Genomic DNA, 25,475 nt, shown 5'->3' with positions numbered 1-25,475 from the left:
CTGTGAAACACACTGTTATGAGAATAGAAGATGAAATATTTATACAATCGGAAGAGAAACCAGAGTATTGTTAAGAAAATAAAAAGACAAGCCATAGACCAGGAGAAAATATTTGCAAAAGATATAATCTGATAAAGAATTGAATTCAAAATATATAAAGAACTCCTAAAATTCAACAATAAGAAAACAACCCAATTTAAAAATGGGCCAAAGACCTTCCTTAATAGACACCTCATGAAATATGACCCATAGATAGCAAACAAACATATGAAAAGATGCTCAAACCATTTGTCATTAGAAATTGCAAATTAAAACAAGATACTACTACATGCCCATTAGAGTGCCTAAAATCCAAAACACAGACAATGCCAAATGCTGGCAAGGATGTGAACAACAGGAGTTCTCATTCATTATTGGTGGGAATGCAAAATGATACAGCCACATTAGAAGACAGTCTGACAGTTTCTTACAAAGCTAAACATACACTAAATAATTCAGCAACCACAGTCCTAGGTATTTACCCAAATGTGAAAACTATGTCCACACAAAAACGTGCACATTAATGCTTATTAAGAGTTTAATTCATAATTGCCAAAACTTGGAAGCAACCAAGATGTCTTTCAGTAGGTGAATTGGCACATGAACTGTGGTGGTACATTCATACAAAAAATATTATCCAATGCTAAAAAGAAAGAAGCTACCAAACCACAGAAAGACATGGAAGTATCTTAAATGAATATTACCAAGTTAAAAAAGCCAGTCTGAAAAGGCTAGGTACTATATGATTTCAACTGTGTAACATTCTAGAAAAGGTAAAACTACAGAGATAGTAAAAAGATCAGTGGTTGCAGGGGTTAAGGGGTGGGGAGGAGGGATGCATATGTAGAGCTTAGAGGATTTTTAGAGCAATGAAACTATTCTGCCTGATACTATAATGGTGGAAACATGACATTATGCATTTTTCAAAACCCATGAATTATACACAGAGTGAACTCTAACATAAACTATGCACTTTGGTTAATAATAATGTATCAATACTGGTTCACCATTTATGCAGTGTTAATAATAGGTGAAACTGTTTGGGGGTGAGGGAGTACATGGGAACTCTCATTTCTGTTCAATTTTTCTATAAACTTAAAACTGCCCTAAGCACAAAAATGTGTTAATTTTTTAAAAAGTGAATTCAGAAAAGTTAAAAATCTTAAGGTAGCCAATGATAAACTCTCAATTCTGAGAATTACTGTCTTTAATAAGGTACTCTGAGACTAGACAATAATATTCTTAAAATGTTGATGCCTAAAAAGGAGGAAAACAATAGTTTTCTGGCTCATCTTTGGAGGGGGAGAGGCAGAGATGAAGATGGCTTATTTGGAGTAGGGGATGAGATATGGGGGAAACATCTCAAAGGACTACTTGTTAAGCTAAGCTAAAGAGAAAAATCCTGTGTTAGAATGGAGAAGCTACAGAAAGTAGTACGAAAATGAGTTGTTTTGAATAACAATGTATAAGCTTTCCTTCACTTTGGGTGGAATTGTACCTCTGAGGTTAGAATGTGTCTTAGGTCTTGCACCTACAATTGGGGTAGGATGTAAATGGGTTTTCTTTTATCTTTGGCTGTCATAGGTGTTAGGGGCTCTGAAAATCCAAAAACAATGACAGTTAGGGTCTGGACTTAAATATTCTTTTTCTTCATTTTGGTTCCTTTTATTACTCCCAAGCTTTCTGCAAAGTCTCAATGCCTCAGGTTGTTGTAGCTATGATTTTAGGGACTCAAAAAAGTGGCTTGTGTTTGCAGTCTGGGGAGAAGCCAGGCAGAATAGGCAGGAGGCAGGGTGAGTAGGCAGGCTGGTAGGCTGGGGTAACAAGAAATGAGGACAGATGTGGGGAGTATATAAACATTCCTGGAGGATTCCAGGAATTCACAGGGAGGACTAGGTAAAATAATGAAGTCCCCTACAATCAAGCACCATGAGTCCTTAACCTATTGTTATTTGTGCACTAGAAGGCAACGTGAGTCCTGACAGATAGAGATATTGGGAAATATCTGATTGCACTTACTTTTTTAGAAATACCCTTCATCCAAGTTTTAACATAAGGCATCCATTTCAGTTCTTCAGGATCCACAAACACCATTCCACATCGACTGACTGTTGCAGGGGAGGCAACCCGCAGATCTTGCACCTAAAGTTGAAAAAAGTTGAACAGGAAACAGCTAATATGATACATCCATATTTCTCCAACTTCAGTATTCACACATATAAAATGATTCACTATTTTAAAGTCTAACTTAACACTGAAAGGCTTTATGTGGAAGAGAGTGGGAGAGCAATAAGTAATTAGAAATGGAGGAAGAAAGTTAAATGAGGTACGAGGTGAAAAAAATTCGCACAAGTACAGGAGGATACTGTCAAATTCTATGGGCAGGGCTAGTTATTTTTTCCTTTCTTCTCTTTGATTTTCTCTTTTCTCCTTTTCATTCTTGTATTAGAATCCCTAGCACGTAGTAGGCACTCAATCAGTATTTGATGAATCAATAGAACACAGGTGGCATCCTTCATAACATTTGTACCTGTACTTGGTCCACATACCTCTCCCAATCCCTCATCAAATATTCATATCATAGTGGGATAATTTATTCTTATTAAATATAATAATTTTTAAATTTAAAACGCCTTTCAAATGATACAAAGCTCTCCTCTCTCTCTCTTGCTCTCTCTCTCTCTCTCTCCTTCTCTCAGGGAAGCCAGAATTTATTGTACTTCCTATTTATAGAGAAAAGAACATTTGAGATTTGACTGCCAACCTTTTACAAAAGGATGATTTAATAAGTAAGTAAACAGAACACAATAATAGACATTATAGATAGTAAAGGCTACATCAGTGTGAGAAAAAGATGTAATGACAGTATGCCAATTTAATGAATGATTTCACTCCACAGTAGTGTGTACACTTACCTCAAAAAGCATGTGAATTTGAGGTGTGAGTTTAATCCTCTCACTGTTAGCCAGGCAAAGCATCTTGTTATCATCCAGCACTGTATTCATGTTTTCAATCCAAAGAGCATCTACTGGCCCATCACTGATGATCCATTTATGGTCTTCTGAAGTATCATTCACAGCTGCTCGGACACTTAGTGCCATTAAACCATCTTTCCATTCCAAGGTTAAGTTATTAACCTCTCCATATAATTCGCCCATGGTAATTGATTTAGGGTTGAGAACATATGTTTTAACTGCTTGGTAAAAGGGATTTTCTATCCCGAGTTTTTGTAAAGTCCCTAAAGTTTCTGCTAGTATTCGGTAAACTGTGGTCTTGCCACCTCCTGTTGGCCCGACTAACATAACACCATGCCTTACTAGCATAGTTTCATAAAACTGTATCACCTTTCTAACCATACACATCTCAGGCTGAAGATTTTGTCCATTCATGACATCCACAATTGTTGATTGTAAAATACCATAATCATGTTCTGGAATCTGGACTCCAGGAAAAAGGTCAGATATGATTCCACTGTCAAAACAAAAATAACATCAATTAGGAAGAACTGGTCATTGATATTTTCCCATATTTGTTACAATCAATGAAATATTATGAGTCTTATTGTGTCTCATTGATCTTTTTCTTCTGAACATGTACAGTATTAGTTTGTCCTATGTGCTGTACCAGAATCTATGATTTCTCTGATATCATGCATGATTTTGTGTTTCCTATATAGCAGACCAATGTTCCTAAGTATATTAGGAGCTTCTTGGGAGTAAGCGGTATCTCTTATGTTTCTTTCTGTATTTCCCACAGTACATGGCATAGTACCAAACATATAGAAGGTGATGAACTTATTTTTAATTATTAAAAAAATTATAAAATATCTCACTTAAAAATTTAAAATTATTTAAAAATTATATTTAAAAATTAAATTTATAGCTCAACTTTTCCTAAAATCACTTACATATACTCATTAACTGTATGTGGCTATTCAGAAAAATAAGATGAATATATAATTAAAATTAGTATCATGCAAGAAGGGAGGAAGGAAAAATGTGACTATTTCTATAGGAAACAGTATGAGATGTTTCTATGGGAAAAAAGAAGCTAAATCTTTACCTCATATTATATACACAAATACATTTGTGATACAGTTAAAACCTTACATAAAGTGATGAAAGTACTAGAAGAAAGTACAAGAGCTAAATTTTGCAACATTGTGGTAAGGCGATCTTTCTAAGAAAGGCAGGAAACCTACAACTGTAAAAAAAAGTTGACAGTGAAAAAAGAAAAACAGACAAAAATCAAACTTCTGTGAGATAAAAAGCTTTATATACAAACTTAAAGCATGAATGAGAGGCTTAGAAAAACATTTCCAATGTTTATATCAGATAAAGGTTATGAGTTTCTATAAATCAATAAGTAAGAGTACAATAGGAACATGCTCCAAGAATAATAATTATAAATAAATAATGAACATAGGAAATGATGCCCAATGACTGTAATAGTTAAAGAAATAAACATTAAAATAGGCTACTACATTTGGCCTCTCTTTAAAACACTTATGGGGACCAACAGCTGCCTTCATAAAACCACTTATGTTAATGTAAAAGGGTAAGTCATCTTTGGAGGACAATTTGATTTAATCTATTTAAATAAAAAATGTGCAAACCCTATGACCTAGGAAACTTACTTCCAGGAATCTCCCCTGTAGAAATATCATACGTGTGCAAAGATATATGTATAGGAATATTCATTATTAGAGTAGAAAACAATTAGGAAAAAATCTAAATGTCCGTATGTAAGACCTTTCACATTAAAGTAGTTCTACAGGTTTATTATGTCTCAAAGTACCGTCTTATATAATAGCAATCTAGCAGCAGTAAAAAAAAATAGACTCATGCATATATACTAACATGAAAAAAATGCTCATGATATATAACGAATTGAAAAAGCAACAGCTGTAAAAATAGAAATGTATTAAAGGTAATACATGAAAGTGTCAACCAACTTATTTCTCCAGAAAGATGGAACAGATTTACTTTTCCCTATTCCTTCCATTAAGTACAATTAAAATCCCTGTACATTAAGTAAAATAAATAAAAGAAGACTCTGAAAGGTAGAGAGAAGTCAGACTGGCTAGGTACCTTAAGATGCAAGCAATAACACAGTGACGAGTCCCTTGTGTCTTTTACATCCTGGCAATCCAGAAATGCCAATGGGCACAGATTAAAAAAAAAAGCCCCAGGAAAAGCTTACTGTCTTTATCCAAAGGACCAGGAAAGGGGCAGCCCAGCATGACAGAAAACATTTAGGCAATAACTGCTCTACTGTAACCAAACACCACAGAAAAATCCTGAAGTATTTATTCCTACCCTCACCAGCAGACACTGAGTGCGGAGCCCAGACTTCCACTCTAGCTAGGGTGTTGACAAGTCTCCTGAAATTACTCCTCTCATTCCGCCACGGTGTCAGAGAAGGCCAAATAGGGATGTACTTTCATCCTCACTGGGAAGTAATGATGCCCCCTTTGGTATTAGTGGAGACCATATGGGAAGCCTGGACTTCCAGCCCTACCCAGGAATAATGAAGCACCCCTTCCTCTCTCTGACGGGTGGAATCAGAGGAGGCTCAGTGGAGAGTCAGGACTTTTACCATTGTCCAGAGGTAGTAAAGCTGTCTTCCCTTGTGGCATCAGTGGAGGTCACGTGGGGAGCAGTAATGAGGCGCTTCTACTCTTCTATCCAGGACAATATCACTGGAGGACTGCCAGGGAGCTGGAACTCCCACCTCTACACAGCAGAAATGACTGCTCCCACCAGATATCAATAAAGCTTGAATTCTATCCCCACCTGGCAGTAACAAAGTTGCATTTCTAATTTCTCTTGCTGGTGTGGCATCAGGAAAAGCCAGCTAAAACAAGTTTAAATAAGATCTAGAGTCTCATAACATAATACCTCAGATAAGTAGGTTTCAATGAAAATCATTCATCATATCAAAAGCCAGAAAGATATCAAATTGAACTAAGAGAGACAATCAATAGATGCTAACACTGAGATGAGAGAAACGTTAAAACTGTCTGACAAATTTATTTTATTTCTTAAGGGACAGGGTCTCACTGTACTGCCCGGGCTGGCCTTGAACTCCTGGGTTCAAACAGTCTTCCTGCCTCAGCCTTCTGACTAGCCAGGACTATAGGTACATGTGACTACACACAGGTGAGATCATTATCTTAAAATAGACATCATAAAAATGTTTTAAGGACCCATTATAAACACAATAGAAACAAAAGAATATAACGACATCTCAGCCAAAAAAAAAAAAAAATACAGAGAGCCTATTAGAAATTTTAGAACTGAAGAAATACAATAACAAAAAAATCAACAGATGGGTTCAAGAGCAAAATGGAAGGGATAGAGGAAAGATTTGGTAAACTGCAAGATAGCATAATAGAAGTTACCCAATCTGAACAAGACAGAGAATATTGTCTGAAAAAAGAAATGAGCAGCCCTTGGGGACCTATGGAAATATAACAAAAGATCTAACATTTGTGTCACTGGAGTCTCAAATGATGGGGAAAGATGAAGGAGCTGAAGAAGTATTCAGAGAAATAATGACTGAAAATGTCACACATTTGCCAAAAAGCATGAACCTACAGATTTAAGAAGTTGATTGAATCTCAGAATAAACTCGAAGAAATCCATATGAAGATACAACATAGTCAAACTTCTAAAAATGGAAGACAAAGAAAACAATTTTAGCAGCAGCCAGAAAAAAAAAATGACATCTTACGAACAGGGGAAAAAACACATAAAATGACAACAGAATTCTCATCAGAGATCATGGAGGCTGACAGGAAGTCATACATCTTTTTAAAAAAATGTTTTATTTTCAGTTCTGGGGTACATGTGCAGGATGTGCAGGTTTGTTACATAGGTAAATGTGTGCCATGGTGGTTTGCTGCACCTATCAACCCATCATTTTTCAGCTCCCACTTAAAAGTGAGAACATGTGGTGTTTGGTTTTCTGTTCCCGCGTTAGTTTGCTGAGGATAATGGTGTCCAGCTTCATCCATGTCCCTGAAAAGGAACATGATCTCATTCCTTTTTATAGTTTGCTGAGGATAATGGTGTCCAGCTTCATCCATGTCCCTGAAAAGGAACATGATCTCATTCCTTTTTATAGTTTGCTGAGGATAATGGTGTCCAGCTTCATCCATGTCCCTGAAAAGGAACATGATCTCATTCCTTTTTATGGCTGCACAGAATTTCATGGTGTACCTGGGAAGTATATGGTACAACAGCTTTCAATTCCTGAAAGAACTGTCACTCCAGAATCCTATATCCAGGGAAAATATCCCTCTGGAATGAAGGGAAATCAAGACATTCTCAGATAAAGGAAAAGGAAATGAATTTGTAGCCAGCAGATCTATCATGAAGAATGGCTAAAGGGAAGTTCTCTAAGCAAAAAGAAAATGATGAAAGAAGCAAACTTGGAGCATCAGAAAGGAAGAAAGAACATGATAAATGAAAATATGAGCTCCTCTTATGAACAAGGTATTACCATTCATTGCGAAACTTAATCGTATATTTATATATAAGCATCCTTCAGAGATGCTGTGGGTTCAGTTTCAGACCACTACAATAAAGTGAATATAGCAATAAAGCAACTCATATGAATTTTTTGGTTTCTCAGTGCATATAAAATTTATCTTCATGCTATACTGTAGTCATTTAAGCATGCAATAGCATTATGTCTAAAAAATGTACATACCTTTATTTAAAAATGCTTTATTGCTAAAAAAGGCTAATGACCATCTGAGCCGTTGGCAAGTTGTAATCTTTTTGCTGGCAGAGGGTCTTACCTCAATGTTGATATCTGCTGACTGAGCAGGGTGGTAGTTGCTGAAGGCTGGAGTGACTGTGGCAATTTCTTAAAATAAGACAACAATAATGTTTGCCATGTTCATCGACTCTTTGTGAAAGATATCTGTGTAGCATGTGATGCTGTTTGATAACATTTTACTCACAGTAGAACTTCTTTCAAAATTGAAGTCAGTTCTCTCAAATCCTTCCACTGCTTTATCAACTATATTTATATAACAGTCAGAGTCTTTTGTTGTCATTTTAACAATGTTCACAGCATCTTCACCAGGAATAGATCCCATCTCAGGAAACTACTTTCTTTGCTAATCCATAAGAAGCAACTCCTCATCCATTCACGTTTGATCATGAGATCGCAGCAATTCAGTCACATCTTCAGGCTCCACTTCCAATTCTAGTTCTCTTGCTATTTCCACCACATCTGTAGTTACTTCCTCCACTGAGGTCTTAAACCCCTCAAAGTCATCCATGAGGGTTGGAATCAACTGTTTCCAAACTCTTATTATGTTGACATTCTGTCTTACCATGAATCATTAATATTCTTAATGACATCTAGAATGATGAATCCTTTTCAGAAGGTTTTTAAATTAACTTTGCCTGGATCCGTTAGAGAAATCACTATCTATGGCAGATAGAGCATCACAAAATATGTTTCTTAAATAATAAGACTTGAAAGTTGAAAGTACTCCTTGATCCATGGGCTACAGAATGGATGTTGTGTTAGCAGACATGAAAACAACATTCGTCTCCTCGTACATCTCCCTCAGAGGCCTTGAGTGACCAGGTTCATTGCCAATGAGCAGTAATATTTTAAAAGGAGTTTTTTGTTTTTTTCTGAGCAGTAGCTCTCAATGGTGATTTAGCCCTTTTCTCATTTAGAACAAAAAACGGCAGCTCACTGCCAGCGCTCATTTAATTTTACATAAACATGCTCTTTGAGGCTGAAGCAAATCTGACTGCTTTTCAGTGTGAAAATAAAATATAAAAACTGTTCTTGGAGTTATTTCTAAACAGAACTAGCATTAGAATCATCCAAATCATCAGAGTCATCTATTTTGGAAAAATCAGATTCATCAAATGAATCTTGGGCCAACAACTATTAAAAAAACAATGTTAACATCATGCATAGGAATGTTATGCTTTCTAGGATTTGACATTTTCAGTGATCAAGAACTACTATGTTTTGTAAGCGGAAATACCACTACTAAAAACAGAATGCTATAGAATGATGCCTTTTGTTTCCAAAGTCAATATACTAGAACAATGTGAAAATAATAATAAAAGTGAGATAATTCATGTAAAGTTATCTCGGGTTAAATTCTACAGCCACAAGTGCTGCCAGCGAGTACTCTTGGGGCAAATGGGAAAAGGGTTAAAATATTCAGTAAACCATTCTCTAAACAGACATGCTGTCATCCATGCCTTGTTGTTTCATTTTTAGAGCACAGGCAGAGTAGATTTAGTGTAATTCTTAAGGGCCCTAGGGTTTTTGGAGTGGTAAATGAGCATCGGCTTTAACTTAAAACCACCAGTTGCTTTAGCTCCTAACTAGAGTCAGCCTGGCCTTTAAAGCTTTGAAGCCAGGCGTTAGTTTCTCCTTTTTCACTATGAAAGTCCTACATGGCATCATCTTCTAATAGAAGGCTGTTTTATCTACATTAAAAATCTGTTGCTTAGTGTAGCCACCTTCATCAGTGTTCTTAGCTAGATCTGGATAACTTACTGCAGCCTCTACATCAGCATTTGCTACTTTACCTTGTACCTTATGTTATGGAAATAGCTTCTTTGCTTCAGCTTCATGAAGGAACCTTCATGAAGCTAGCTAGGAAAAGAAGTTTGAAGCTAGCTACTTCACCAGGAGTAGATCCCATTGCAAGAAACACTTTTGGCTGGGTACGGTGGCTCATACCTGTAATCCCAGCACTTTGGGAGGCTGAGGCGGGCTAATCACTTGAGGCCAGGAGTTCAAGACCAGCCTGGCCAACATGGTGAAACTCTGTCTCTACCAAAAATACAAAATTAGCCAGGGTTGGTGGCATGTGCCTGTAGTCCCATCTACTTGGGAGACTGAGGCAGGAGAATTGCTTGAACCTGGGAGGCAGAGGTTGCAGTGAGCCAAGATTGTGTCACTGCACTCCAGCTTGGGTGACAGAGTGAGACTATCTCAAAGCAAACAAACAAACAAAAAAATGACTTTCTTTGCTAATCTATAAGAAGCAACTCCTCATCCATGCAGGTTTTATTATGAGATTGCAGCAATTCAGTCACATGTCTGCTAGCTTTGAACTTTTCTTCTGCAGCTTCCTCACCACTCTCTCCTCCTTTATAGAAGTGAAAAGAGTTAGGGCCTTGATCTGGATTAGGCTTTGGCTTAATGGAATGTTGTGGCTGGTTTAATCTTTTATCCAGACCACTAAAACTTTCTCCATATCAGCAATAAGGTTACTTTCTCTTTCTTATCATTCATGTATTCACTGGAGTAGCACTTTTAATTTCTTTCAATATCTTTTCCTTTGCATTCACAATTAGGCTATTTGGCACAAGAGGCCCAGCTTTCAGCCTATCTTGGCTTTAGACATGCCTTCCTCACTAAGCTTAATTGTTTCCAGCTTTTGATTTAAGGTGAGAGGTGTGTGACTCTCCCTTTCACTTGAACACTACAGACCATTGTAGGGTCATTATTTGGCCTAATTTCAATATTATTGTGTCTCAGAGAAGAGGGAGGCCCAAGGAGAAGGAGAGAGATGGGAGAATGGCTGTCTGTGGACCAGTCAGAGCACACACATTTATCAATTAAGTTTGCTGTCATGTATGGGTGCAGTTTGTGGTGCTCCCAGAACAACTGCAATAGTAACATCAAAGATCACTGATCACAGATCACCATAACAGATACAATAATAAAAAAGTTTGAAACATTGTGAGAATTACTAAAATTGCCACATATACACATGGCGAACACAAGCTGTTGGAAAAATTGTGCTGATAAACTTGCTTCATGAAGGGTTGCTACAAACCTTCAATTTGTAAAATACATGATATCTGTGAAGTGCAGTAAAATGAAGTGAAATAAAATGAGGTATGCCTGTAGATACCTCTGCCTTCAACATTGGAGACACAGAAAGTCACATACACAGGATTACAACAAACTAGTATGGGAGCCAGTGCCAGGGTAGGAAAATGTGAGCTGTAATTGATAAATTGCTTGAGGCTAGATGTGGAGATGTCTGAGAGTTAAAAACTCCAGGGCATCCAGTCATGGGGTGGAGGGGCACATCTTTTGTGAGTTTTACCTCTAGGAGCTCAGCCAGGTTCTTGGAGTAAATATCTGAGAGAAATCCCATCATGTGAAAATTTTTGCAATCTATGCATCTGGCAAAGGTCTAATATGCAGCATCTATAAGGAACTTAAACAAATTTACAAGAAAAAACAAACAGCCCCATTACAAGGTGGGCAAAGTACATGAACAGGCACTTCTCAAAAGAAGACACCACATGTGGCCAACAAACATGAAAAAAAGCTCAATATTACTGATCAATAGAGAAATGCAAGTCAAAACCACAATGTGATACCATCTCATGCCAGTTAGAATGGCTATTATTATTATTATTATTATTATTATTATTTTTGAGATGGAGTTTCACTTTTGTTGTCCAGGCTGGAGTGCAATGGCACAATCTTGGCTTACTGCAACCTCCACCTCCCAAGTTCAAGTGATTCTTCTGCCTCAGCCTTCCAATTAGCTGGGATTATAGGCATGTGCCACCACACCCAGCTAATTTTGTAGTTTTAGTAGAGACAGGGTTTCACCATATTGGTCAGGCTGGTCTCAAACTCCTGACCTCAGATGATCCACCTGCCTCGTCTTCCCAAAGTGTTGGGATTACAGGCACAAGCCACCATACCCGACCTAGAATGGCTATTACTAAAAAGTCAAAAAACAACCGATGTTGGTGAGGTTGTGGAGAAAAAAGAATGCTTTTGCACTGTTGGTGTGAGTGTAAATTAGTTCAACCACTGTGGAAATCAGTTTAGTGATTCCCCAAAGAGCTAAAAACAGAACTACCATTTGACCCAGCAATCCCATTACTGGGTATATACTTAAAGAAATATGTCATTCTGTTATAAAGACACACGCATGTGTATGTTCATTGCAGCATTATTCAAAATAGCAAAGACATGCAACCAACCTAAAAGCCCATCAATGGTAGACTGGATAAAGAAAATGTGGTACATATGCACCTTCGAATAATATGCAGCCATAAAAAGGAATGAGATTATATCCTTTGTAGGAACGTGGATGGAGCTGGAGGCCATTATCCTTAGCAAACTAATGCAGGAACAGAACACCAAATACTGTATGCTCTCACTTATAAGTAGGAGCTAAATGATGAGAGCACATGGACACATTGTGGGGAACAACACACACCGGAGCCTGTCAGAGGGTGGGGAGTGGGAAGAGGGAGAGGGTCAGGAAAAATAGCTAATGGATGCTCAGCTGAATGCCTGGGTGATGGGATGATCTGTGCAGCAAACCACCATGGCACTTGTTTACCTACGTAACAAACCTGTATATCCTGCACATGTACCCTGGACCTTAAAATAAAAGTTGGAAATGAAAAAAAAAATCACATAAAAAAAAAAAGAAATCTCTTCATGCTTCTGGCAGGGGAGGGGAAGAGAAACCATTCTGAAATAGGCTGGAGCACTCTGCTGTTCCTAATAAGAAGCCAGGAGAGTTAATCAGAGCCTAACCTGCTAGAGTTTTGTCAGAGCCTAACAGACCTGGGGGAAGGGAAACATCGACTCCTGCTGGCTCTAGCCTTTCACTGGGAGAAGGGAATTACCCAACTCTAGGCCACAGTAGCCACCCTGTACCACCTAACAGGGGGAGAAAAAAGTGAGAAACACTGATGAAGCTTACAGTTCAAAGGCACAGGCTCATTAAAAGACTGAGTCCTAATCCTAGGACAACAGAACATTTTCCCTCCTGCTGCACCTTATCACTACATTACTTACAGCCAATTTACTTTTGGCCCAGTTCCTTTAACCAGTACATCATGTCCAGCTATCAAGAAAATATTATGAGGCATAATAAAAGGCAAAAAACCCCCCACAATTTGAAGAGACAGAGCAAGCAGTAGAAGTGGACAGGGGAAGGATGCTGAAATTATCAGACAGGGATTTAGAACAATGATGATTAATATGTGAAAGGCTCTAATGGATAAAATGGACAGCATACAGAAACAGCTGGGCGATATAAGCAGAGATATGGAAAGCCAAAGAAAGAAGCAAAAAGAAATGCATTATAAAAACCAGCACACTATAACAGAGATGAAGAATGCCTTTGATAGGCTTATTAGCAGATTGGACTCAGCTGAGGAAAGTATTGCTGAGCTTGAGCGTACCTCAATAGAAACCTCTGAAACTGAAAAGTCAAGAGAATAAAGACTGGAAAAGCAACATAATACCCAAGAACCATGGTACAACTACAAAAGGAGTACCACATGTGCAGTGGGAATACCAGAGGGTAAGAGAGGGAGAAAAGAACAGAAGAAATATTTGAAAGAATAGTAACAGAATTTCCCCAAATTAATGTCACACACCAAACCTTAGATCCAGGAAACTAAGAAAACACTAAGCAGGATAAATACCTAAAAATTATACTGAGGCAGGTCATTTTAAAACCATAGAAAATTAAAGATAAAGAAAAAAATATAGAAAGAAGCCAGAAGGAAAAAAAAAAACCCACTTTACCTATAGATGAGCAAAGATAAGAATTACATTTGACTTTTCCTCAGAAACTATGCAAGCAGGAAGAGAGTGGAGTGAAACATATGAGTGAAACCCCACCCACCTAGAATTCTGTCCCCTGTGAAATTATCCTTCAAAAGTGAAGGAGAAATAAAGACTTTCTCAGACAAATATGGAGAATATTTGTTGCCAGTAGTCTTGCCTTGCAAGAAATATTAAAAGAAGTTCTTTAGAGGGATGAAAAATAACACAGATCAGAAACTCTGATCTACCTAAAGGAAGAGCATGGAAGATGGAGTAATTGAAGGTAAAATGAAAATTTTTATTTTTCTTATTCTTAATTGATCTAACAGATAACAGTTTGTTCAAAATAGTAATAGCAACAATGTATGTGAATATGTATGCCTAGGTATGTATTATTTATGTGCTTATGTATTCTCATATACAAGTAAAATGAATGACAGCAATGACACAAGGGATGGAAGGGAGGAATTAGCATAGAAGGGAGAAATAGGATTGTTATTATAAGGTACTCACACTTCTCATGAAATGATATAGTGTTAATTGAAAGTGGGCTTAGATTAGTTGTAAATGTATATTGCAAAATCTAGGGCAATCACTGAAAAAAGTAAAAAAAAAAAAGAAAGAAAAGGAAATGGTCTAAATGGTATTAAGAAGTTTGGAGGGGGATAGCAAGATAAATAAATAAAAGAGTTGGAAAATGATTGTCTTTGGGAAGTGGGAGTTGGTGAAAGGCTGGGGACTGTTGCTTTCCATGAAACTAATTTGTGAAAGTATTTTTTAAAAACTATATACATGTAAAACTTAGAGAAACATAAAGTTAAATAACAAACAACGAAATGGATAAAAGCAATTGTATTTATGTTAAACCCCAAGTCTGACTTTTTTTGAGTCAGAAACTTCTCTTAGGTCAGGAACTTATGGCCAAATGCTAATTTGTACAGCACACAGTCTGGTGATAAACATTTTGATAAAAAAACACAAATGATTGTAATTATGCCCAAACTTTAGTATCTTCATTTTAAATGAGTATTTCTTAAACTGCAAAATAAGTTTCTCCAGAAAAGATAGGAAAGTTTTCAGCTTGTTAGAGAAAGAAATAATTGAAGAAAAGACTACCATTTGCCTCTACATGATAGCCATATTTTACTTGGTAACATCTAGAAACTTACCTGAACAGAAGAGCATCATCTGTTAGAAATTTTGGCAAATTGGAGTCTCGTAAAGCTCTTATCAACACCACATCTTCATTTAGGTCTGGGTTTTCTCTTTTTAAAGATCTAAATTTAAAGGAATATTTCGGATAATACCACAAGAACGTAAGGTTGAATGTGATTTTCTAAACCTGTGGGGAGGGCAGAGCCCTTCCCCTGAGGATCCCTGCTAGAAGCAGAAGATCATTTTCCCTCATGTGTTCAGCGTTCATCTCCATCAGAGCATACTGACAAGACCTGCAATGGCTATGCAGCCTTGAAGAGAATGACAAGGACATCTTCTCAACACCCTCCCCAATCCCGATGTTATTCAACCTGAATTTATAGTTTCCTGAATACACCATGATGATTTCTATCCCTGTGATTTTCTTTTCTCCCTGCCCAGAATATCTTGTCTTGTTCTTTACCTGCTCTTATTTCCCCCTCAAAACCCAGCCCAGTGACTCCATTTTCTAGAAAGCTCCTGTCCTCTATACTCCTTCTCAGCGAACCTCAGGTGGGTGCAGCCCTGCTGCTGCCCTCCCTGCATCGCAGCTACATGACTGCACATTGGTCTGTCTCTATGACTCACTGGACCGTAGTTGTGCTCCTTCAGTGCAAGTGTATCTCAACTTCTTAGTATTCCTAGTCCTTAAATGGTCATCCTGTAAAGAAAGGACATACTATATCTGAGAGGTTAAAAGATAGAACAGAGGGTAGGAAAGTGCAGGGAGATTCATGCAGAGCCCAGTGATGCAGGAGCCAGGCAGAGGGTTCCTGGATGTGCAGAACCTGAGCCAGTGAGTCATGGCCTGAGAGGAAGGACTAGATATAAAATAGGTCTCCTCAGGGACTCTGGACAAGTTGGGGATTCCAGATACAGTAGTTTCAAGAAGTTATAAAGAGAAAAGTTGGGGCCTGAGAAGAGGAAAGACTTTCTTTACTAGATACTAGAAAGAAGCTTAGGCTTGGGCCACATTATAAAGACAGAGGTGAAATCTAAGACATAAGCTGAACTGAATTGGAATGATGAAGTTTCTTTACACTGAGGCTTTCTCAGGCAATATGTATGACTGGCTTTGTTGCATATGCATAACAGACTGTGTGTGTGTCTTTTAAGTCTAGTCATACCATCTCATGGTGGTAAAGGCTTTTGTACACAAAAGACCGATGTTTGAATTTGAGTTCAGGGGAAGTGAATGTTATCCAAAGCCTAGCTGGGGATCATTTTCTGTTGAGGACAACCGTGTTAGGACTCACAGTGAAGAACTGTCATAGGATAAGGAGAAAGAGCCTGTGTCACTCTGTCACAAGAGTGTCAAGGTAAGAATGATGACAACAGCAGCAGCCAACATTTATTAATCATTTACTGTCTGAGATCCTTTCCTGAGTTACCCATTTAATGCATTTGATCACGTGGTTTGGGATTTCACTCTTGGCTACTTTGGTTTCTTACCCAGCCATGACCAGGACAGACTTCACAGCTCTCATGCCAAAATCATAGTGATCCTGCTGAGACAGCTGCTCACTGCAAAGCTTATACATCTGAGTCATTTTTCTTGCTAATATTTTACTGGATTCAAATCCTTCGGAATATAGAATTACCTAGAATAGAAAAAAATAATGCAATGCTTATTATATTGTATTGATAACAATGTATTAGCGTGATACCAACATATTCAAAATTGACTTTAAGCATTATACCTTCCCAAGTTATGTCATTTAATAAAGAAACATAAAGATTGAAGGGAAAAAGGCTTTCTGTGCCACAGGAAACTGGAAGGCAGAATATCATATGGGGATACCTAGGCACTGATTCTGTTTTCCTTCTATAGATGAAGATGTAGCTTTGGGGACATTTGGTTCAAGGAGCAGAAGAGCCCAGTTTTTGAAAATGTTCCCATCATGAAAGTTGGATGGTGTTATTAGGCCCAAGTACAAAAGCAAGAACTGAGCTTCTCTGATCTGACAGGAATACCACCCTAGTGGACAGTGATTGCCACCAGCTCCCTTAGTTTCCCTAGGAGTCAAAGGAAGCCATGCAAAGGTTGTCAGCCTCTCCTCTGCCTTTCTTCTGACAAGTTTCTGCATCCTTGGTTAAATTAATCAGATGATGCTTAGTGTCTTTGACAGTGGAGCTGGAAGTGGAGCCTTTTTTCTATTTAAAATCTGCCTGAAACACTACAGTTGGTTTCAGATGCAGAATATGGAATGATGCAGAATTTCTACTGGTGTCTGTTTTGTTTCCTGCTCTATCCCTGCTGATTAGCACAGTGCTCTGCACACAGTAGTGATTAAAAATATTTACTGACAGGTCAGGTGCAGTGGTTCATGCCTGTAATCCCAGCACTTTGGGAGACCGAGATGGGTGAGTCATTTGAGGTCAGGAATTTGAGACCAGCCTGACCAACATGGTGAAACCCCATCTCTACTAAAAATACAAAAAATTAGCCAGGCATGGTGGCAGGAGCTGTAATCCCAGCTACTCAGGAGGCTGAGGCATGAGAATCACTTAAACCTGGGAGGAGGAGGTTGCAGTAAGCTGAGATCGTGCCATTGCACTCCAGCCTGGGCGACAGAGCCAGACTCTGTCTCAAAAAAAAAAAAAAAAAAAAAATTACTGATGACACAATCTAATTCATTTAAACTCTCAAAATAATAGGAATAGCACTTAGAAGCCTAGACTTTTAAATTTGCCCAATCCATTACTGAGTAATATAACAATAGGACAAAGCATGAGATGTGGACAACATGTTGGACTAGGCTTTAAACCTGGTTTTCTTCCTACCAGGTTGGGACAATGAGCAAGTCATTTATTGTCCCTGTTTGTAGAGAGGGTCAAGAGTAAAGACACTACCTGCCCTAACTGCCCCCCACCCCACCATGCCCACAGTGGGTACGGGTGACCCCTGAGCTGCTGTAAGCATTATATTAATTGACATAGTTTGGATGTTTATCCCTGCACAAATCTCACATTGGATTATAATTCCCAGCGCTGAAGATGGGGGCTGATGGGAGGTGTCTGGGTCATGGGGGTGGATCTTTGATCCCTCATGGCTTGGTGCTGCTTTGCAATAGTGAGTGAGTTCTCTTGTGATCTGGTCATTTAAAAGTGTGGGGCACCCCCCATCCACTCTTTCTATCTTGTTCCTGTTTTTCACCATGTGCAGTGCCTGCTCCCGCTTCACCTTCCACCATGAGTAAAAGCTCCTTAAGGCCACCCTAGAAACCAAGTAGATGCCAGCACCACACTTTCTGTACAGCCTGCAGAACCACGAGCCAATTAAACCTCGTTTCTTCATAAATTACCCAGTCTCAGGTATTTCTTTACGGCAATGCAAGAAAGACCTAATACCCTAATAGAGGTTGTAATTTTTCTAATGATAGGATTTGGCACAGTCTACTCTATTCTTAAGAAATTACTTTTATTTCACATAGAAGAATATTTGAAATTAGCTGTTATCACAGGAATTTATTAGCCAAAGGAGTGATCCGTTCTAAGAAATTCCATCCTAAAGGGGTAGTGTCCCTTGTTATGAAATGCAGCATTGAGCACACAAGGGGCCTTCTGGAGTCCTAAAAATGCCTTATATTTTGGTCTTGGTGGTCACACAGATGAATGCATGTGTAAGAATTAACTGAGCTGTACTCTTTATTGTGTACAAATTATACCTCAATAAAAAGTGCCATGAAAAATGCGTATAAAATTTAGCTGGATGTAGTGGCATGTGCCCGTAGTCCCAACTACTCAGAGGCTGAGGTGGGAGGATTGCTGACCTCCATTTAGTTCCAGCCTGGGCAGCATAGTGAGACCCTGCTTCTTTTTTGTAAAAATGTACAAAATTTAAATGTATCAATTCTTTTTAAAGAACTATTTTATTTTTAATTAATTATTTATTTATTTTGAGACTGGGTTATGATACTGGCTAATTTTTATATTTTTGGTAGGAATGGGATTTCACCACGTTGCCCAGGCTAGTCTCTAACTCCTGGACTCAAGCGATCCTCCCACTTTGGCCTCCCAAAGTGCTGGGATTACAGGCCTGAGCCACTGTGCTTGGCCAAATACATCAATCTTTGGCTAGCATTTAAATTCTTGTCTATTTAAAGCCAGTGTAAATAGAAAGATGCCTAAGTAGACACAGAAAAAACAAACATGATTATAAATAATTTGTTAATGATTACTATTTTTTGACTAAGTTGATACAGACTTATAAGCCAATCTCCAACCACCTCATAGTGAGGAGGCTTCTACCCAACATCCCTTGACTCCAGTAAAAAATAATGTGCAAAGAGAAATAAAAATAATCTGTGTTTTTGTAATCAATCCAGACATTTTAATTCCTAGACAGGAACTGAAAAACCCCAATGAACTGGTTAATTAAACTCATTGATTCTTTCCAGTTTTAGGGGCCTATTATATTCCAGATACCATTCTGCGTATTATGGCTATAGCAGTAAACAAACAAACATGCAGAACTTAACATTCCACGTGATAACAATCATATCTACACTAGTAATGTGTAACCATTACTAGGGGCATTCATAAAGGAAACTTTCTACCTTGATAGAATCAAATGGTAAATAAAATAAACAAGTTTACATTTCTGCTGCTTTATAATGTGATGCTCACCTCTGCAATCAAGGCATAATTTGGAACCATCATCGCAAATGGTCTAAACAGGGCTTTCAAATTATCTGGCAATTCAGTTCTGCCTGCATAGCCAGGATTCATTGTGATGAAGGCTGCACAAGTCATCACCAACTTTATTTCCCGCCCCTCAAACATGAATCTAGAGAGCTGTTCAAAGATAAAATATAAGTTAACATTCTTCCAGACACTTGTAAAAGTTTTCACCTAATTATTATTCGAATACGAGACTCATGTAATGAAGTACTAAAGCAAGGACTACTGAATACCATTGTTGGACCAACAGGGAACGTTTCTGATTCTGTCCTGTCTACTTCCAATCTCTTCTGGGCTCTGTGTTTCCTGATTTCTGCCTCCCTGCACCTGACTTGCCCAAATGGTCTCTTCATTCCTAGCCAAGTCCTGAAATCCTCTAGGTCTGAACATTTACTGAGCCTCTTCAATTCAACTTTCTATTTTTTTTTTTTTTTTTTTTTTGAGGCAGGGTCTTGCTTTGTCTCCCAGGTTGGAGTGCAAGTGGCATGATCAGAGTTCACTGCAGCCTTGACATCTCAGGCTCAAGCAATCCTCCCATCTCCCACCTCAGCCTGCCAAGTAGCTGGGACCACAGGCACGCCCCGCCACGACCCACTAATTTTAAATTCATCTTAGACTTACTGACCATTAAACTTTCTCCACTCCCACTTTCTGGTATTCCCCAAGAAATTCCAACCTAATCTTAGTTCTTGAGTTGTTGAGGCCCCACTGTCACTGTTTTTGTCACCACTCCTTCACTTTTACCTAACAGCAAACACTTGTTGAGCACCTGTTGCAGGTGAGGCAATAGGTGAGGCGTGGAGGCACACAGCTGAAGGAGCCTCACTCTTGAGATCTCCAGAAACTCCCAGGCTTGCTGTCTGCAATCAACCTGGAAACCATGACCACACAGTGCAACACATGCTACAGTGCAGGTGTGTGCAAAGCCCACTACTACCCCCATGGGGGTAGTAGGCAACCTGCCTGGGATCTGAAGAAGGAAGAAGGATATTTCAGGTGGAGGAACAGGGGCAGCCATTCCAGGAAAAGGGAGCAGGAGCAAGAAACAACACTGCATGTTCTGGAAATGACCAGCAATTTACTTTGCTAAAGGGCAAAGTTCCAGAAAGCATAGCTAGGCTGGGCCTGAGCATCAGGAGTCTTGTACACTGAACTAAGGAATTTAGATTTGTCCCATGTTTGGGGGGAAGCAGAGAAGACTTTTAAGCAGAGTGATAGGACCAAAATTGGCAGTGGAGAGGTTGGACAGGCTACAGACAGGGAGACCAGTAAGGAATGATCATTAGGGACATGATGAAAGCCAGAATTCAAGAGGTGTAAGTGGGGAGGAGAGGCATCTAGCAGATAAAACTAACAAGATTTGGTGATGGTTTAGATTCTGGGATTGATAGTGATGGGTCAAATCCAAGGTGAGTTCCAGGTTTCTAGTTGGGCCACTAGATGAAGGTGCTATCAACATACATGAGGAATACAGGGAAGACCAGGATGGAGTAGGGTATGTGCCACAGCCTGGAGGAGAGAATGCATGGTACAACTGGAGACCATGTCTGCTGCTGCTGAATGGTTGCTTGTGCTAGCAAACCTCTCAATTTCTGTGGTTTAGTTTATCTATTCCAAGTGATATACCCCACTCCAACTGTCTCATTTGGCACTGGCAGCTTGAGGACGGGGCTGGTTATTTGCAGATGCTCTCCTGTCTTCCTCTCTCCTCACGTAGCTGCTCTTCAGTGGGCAAAGCTTCAATCCTGCCTCTACTCTCTCTGGTCCCTGTCCCCTTACTCCATACACTTTGCTTTCAGTGAATTGCTCAGCCAGATGATAATAACTTGCACAATATAGACTACGCTATCTCTGTATTTAAAGATCTTGTGTTTAATATAGGCCTCCCCAGAGTATGCGGGAACAAGAGGGAGTACAGATAAGCGAGCTTAGACTTTAGGGTCTAATAATTTTTGGTGTCTATGAAAATATTTTTTTAACTTTGAATTCTTTTCACCTATTACCTTGGGGGAAATGACATATACTTCACATAGGTTTGGTGTAAGATGAAATAAGTGTGAGCACATACCACAATGACTTACACAATTTAGTAGCTCACTATAGTCCAAGTCATGATTTCTTTTTATTGGTTCTATAATTCACTTTTTTGCAGAGGGCGATAATCAAAATATTTAACAACTCTTATCAGGGCACTTTCCAATGAGACAGCCTCTGCCTCTGGAGCTAGAGCTGAGTCCAGAGTCCCCTGTGCTGTGCCAGGATGAACCCTTATTGGTGGATCGAGAGGAGGTCTGGGGCTCTTCTGAAAGGGCCAAGGGAGTAGTGGGGGCCCTCACAGGGCTTGGAGCAGTGCTGTTTTGGTTTGCAGAGGCTGAACACCAGTGCTGCCCATTGTGACCAGATCTCCAAAGGTCAACACAGAGTGTTAGAGACTTGGTCCCAACCTTCACTGCCATCAGCTTCTGAATATGAAATCCCTTCTCTAGAGACATGCTTATAAGGAGCTAAAGCAAATTTTAAATGACAGGACCACTCAGTATCTTCATCTGACCCCATATTCCTTGGACTTTCCAGTCCAGTGAGCTCTGGAGAGCCAAGGTCCCCTTGGGATCCCCAGGATTCCTCCCTAACATTTTTAGCGTCTCCTTCCTAAAATGTAACATTCTGTGAGTTAATGACAAACTTAAGGATTGCTACCTTGAAAGTCGATTGCCCAGTGCCTTACCTTTGCTACTTTGGCGTTCCTAATGGTAATGAGTTGCTGCGCAATGACAGACAGAACTTCTATGTCAATTCGATTAAATTCATCAAAGCAGCACCAGGCCCCTGACTGCGCCAAGCCACTGAAGAAGCGCCCCATCATCTGAAATCAAAATAAAGCAGTTCAACTTTGCATTGCGTAGTTGAGCTCCTTCAAAAATTAAATTTTGAGCTGAAATATTAAAGAAAAAAGAGGTAGTATCTACAAATAAGCTATAGTTTTATGTGAATGCTGGTCTATGTCAGAAGTAAACACTTTTCTACAAGAGAAAATATCTTTTTGAGTCTCTCTAAGTGATTTGAATCTGCTTTACTTTTAAACAAAATGACAATCTGACCAATTTTCCTTCTTGTTTATAACCTTCACTCACCTCTGCAAATACTTGACAGATTCTCAAATAATCTAACACATGGAACATACAAACTTAAGGACTTTAAAAAATATAGAAAAATTTTACTAATGGAAGCTTTCATTGTCTTTAGAAGGTATTCTACATGGTAGACACACACAAGGACTACTGAGCAGAAGGCATAGCTGTGCAGATTATAGCAGTGATTCTTAATTTCTTCTACAGCGGAATCCTGTATTTTCCTGTGGAGGAAAATAAGAATGTACCATCTAAAGTGTGGCATTTCTTTTGGGCACTTGAGATATTGGTTAAGCATGTGTATAAATCTTGCATTATACCATATATCTATCTCTTTAGTAATAGAACTTGTGGTTTTAAAATCTCAAGGTGGTCAACTGAACACATACTACTTCCTCCCCTTCCTCCAATTCCCACAAATCACAGAAATACTGATAGATCTGTGTGCATATCTCTCTCCTTTTCTGTGACCACACTTATACCTGTACCTGCTTGATAAAAACATAATGGAAAGGGAAACCAGCAGGAAGAAAGTTTTGAAAAAAAAAAAGCTGGAATATGGAAAGTATAGGGAAACAGATTGTTCAACTGAGAAGAGAGAATTGTAGCCCCAAAACAGAGGGAGGGAAGTAATGCCCTTCATGAGGCCTCTAAGAAATTCCAAACCCAATATCAATACACGCAAGTTGCAATACATGCAACATGAATACATACATGCAGAAAAGCAGACACAGGCCCTAGAGAAATATTTGGAAATGAGGCAAAGATCCACACTTGGAATGATTGGATTTATGGGTCCTTCCTCTTTCTGTTCTGCCTTCCTCTCACCCCAAGCAGAGTAAACAGGGCTCTTCAGATTTTAGTGCTGACATCCCCACCAGGCTAAAATGAAGGACAGCCTCACAAGCAAAGGGGGAGATCTGCCTTGGGGAGATATTAATATTGGGAGATATTAATATTAGTAGGTACTGGGAGACGACATTAGGCTTGGGAGATAAGGAAAGCAGAGACAAGGAGAGAAAGATGGTTCCAGACTTCCACTTCAGTCACCGAGATTCAAAAATAATAAAATAAAGTGAAACCCACTGAAATGTACTACTTTAGAAGGAAAATCCTTATTATTTGGCATTCGATGTGGGCTTTCTCACTTACTGGCTGCTCCGTGTGCATACATTCTATGGAGAAGCCTGCTGGCCACACATTCCATACTCCCACAGAGCTCTTGGTAGTTCTTTCATTCAAGGAAGGGGCATTTGGGGGAAACAAGCTGTTTACACTAATTAAATTAGTCTTTCATCTATACTTACGAACCAATAGGTGAAGATTCAAGAAAGAGAAGGAATGAGAAGAATAAACTAACGGGCAACTTTGGAGAAAGTGGAGATAATTTAGGGAACAGAAAGTAATTTTACAAAATTGAAATGGAATCCTCAGAGAGATCTGGGAGGGAAACACATTCCTAAAATAAAACAAGATACTCTAAAAAAAGGAATTAGTCAGAGATAAGAAACAGTCCGTGGAAATTAGTAATAATATAGCCAAGGTAAGAGAAGTTGAATGAATGCATGGAATGATAGCATGGACAGGACTAAAGACCAAGTTGGTGTTCTGTACAACAAAGCTGAAGAATGCTTCCATATTGTAGAGGAATGGTCTTCATACTTAGCATACATGTAAGTCCCGGCACACGTGGAGACTTCCCAAGGGATACTTTTTGAACAGTTTTAAAGGAAGTAACAAAGAAAATTCCAGATCTTGATCTGTGACACAGACTCTTTGCTAATATTTTTCTCTTTGAGAACATGTCTGTGGTCATGGTGATTCTTCATTTCCATTTGCTCTTCAAAAATTATCCTCTTTCTCTGCCACTCCTGGCTCTGCAGTTTGTGCCTGGCTGAGGAGGAGAGTGGGGGGTTTGAAATCCAGCCCTGACATGGCTGGTGACTTGGTGAACGGGTGCCACAGGTGTAGAGGCTCTGCAGATGATACTAGCAGCCTTGCTCTTATCCAAACCAGATCTTACTGTGATGCATTGCCCCAGGATGCACAAACCTCCAGGGTGCCAAACAAAGGAGCAGTTCCAAATATCGATCATGAACGCAGGAATGCTTGCAATGACTGACTGGTTAACAAATACTTTTTCAAGTCAGGTGATCTCCAATTCTTTGTTTTCAACAAAAGTGAAGGACAGGGTCAATGCCTACAGGCTAGAGACAACCAGGATGCACCTGTAGTCAGACACAATTGGGTTTACCACTCGTTCCAACCAGGGAGACCACACTCTGTGGGGAACCAAGGTTTCTCTCAGTAAAAGGGTATTAGGAGGACTTGTCATAGGATTTGGGCTTGTGTTAGAAAATTCTGGGAAAGGGTCAGTGAAGAAGAGTTTTGCTCTATTAGTTTTTAAGAGCTACTATAACAAATTGCCATAAACTGAAGGGCTTAAAGCAGCAGAAATTTATTCTCTCACAGTTCTAGAGGCTAGAAGTCTGAAATAAAGGTATCAACAAAGCCCTTTCTCATTCTGAAGGCTCTTGGGGGTAGGATTCTTTCTTGCCTCTTGGTAGCTTCTAGTGGTTGCCGGCAACCCTTGGGATTCCTTGGCTTCTTGTACTACAACACTCTGATCTCTACCTCCTGTGTATCTTCACTTGGCTGACTTCTCTCTGTGTATCTATATCTACATTTTTCTCTTCTTACAAAGGCACTAGTTAGTTATTGGATTAGGGCCTGTAGAATTCCAGTATGGCCTCATTTTAAACATCTGAGTCTTTATAAATGTAAAGACTCAAATTAGGTAACATTCACAGATATTAGGCATGAGGACTT

General features: G+C 39.0%; 1 protein-coding gene and 1 long non-coding RNA gene across 11 annotated transcripts in view; one reads left to right on the top strand and one right to left on the bottom strand.

The window, feature by feature from the left end:
- Nucleotides 1-25,475, bottom strand: part of DNAH6 (dynein axonemal heavy chain 6) — a 350,848-nt gene that overhangs the window by 162,882 nt on the left and 162,491 nt on the right. For all 10 annotated transcript variants that reach the window (XM_055243630.2, XM_055243633.2, XM_063617552.1 and 7 more), the window contains 6 exons: nucleotides 22,244-22,381; nucleotides 19,465-19,632; nucleotides 16,288-16,436; nucleotides 14,811-14,918; nucleotides 2,955-3,510; nucleotides 2,059-2,181 (listed from right to left, as the gene is read on the bottom strand). In XM_055243630.2, the coding sequence (XP_055099605.1) occupies nucleotides 2,059-2,181; nucleotides 2,955-3,510; nucleotides 14,811-14,918; nucleotides 16,288-16,436; nucleotides 19,465-19,632; nucleotides 22,244-22,381 (1,242 nt within the window). The remainder of the gene's footprint in view (nucleotides 1-2,058; nucleotides 2,182-2,954; nucleotides 3,511-14,810; nucleotides 14,919-16,287; nucleotides 16,437-19,464; nucleotides 19,633-22,243; nucleotides 22,382-25,475) is intronic.
- LOC134732445 (uncharacterized) overlaps nucleotides 7,228-25,475 on the top strand; it is a 32,443-nt gene continuing 14,195 nt past the window's right edge. The window contains exon 1 of the long non-coding RNA XR_010115616.1: nucleotides 7,228-7,538. This is a non-coding gene — a long non-coding RNA (uncharacterized lncRNA). The remainder of the gene's footprint in view (nucleotides 7,539-25,475) is intronic.

This window comes from Symphalangus syndactylus, chromosome 14 (genome assembly GCF_028878055.3).
Source record: "Symphalangus syndactylus isolate Jambi chromosome 14, NHGRI_mSymSyn1-v2.1_pri, whole genome shotgun sequence".
NCBI classification, from domain to species: Eukaryota; Metazoa; Chordata; class Mammalia; order Primates; family Hylobatidae; genus Symphalangus; species Symphalangus syndactylus.
The sequence above is the reverse complement of the archived record's forward strand: the minus strand, read 5'-3'. Positions and strand labels throughout refer to the sequence as shown.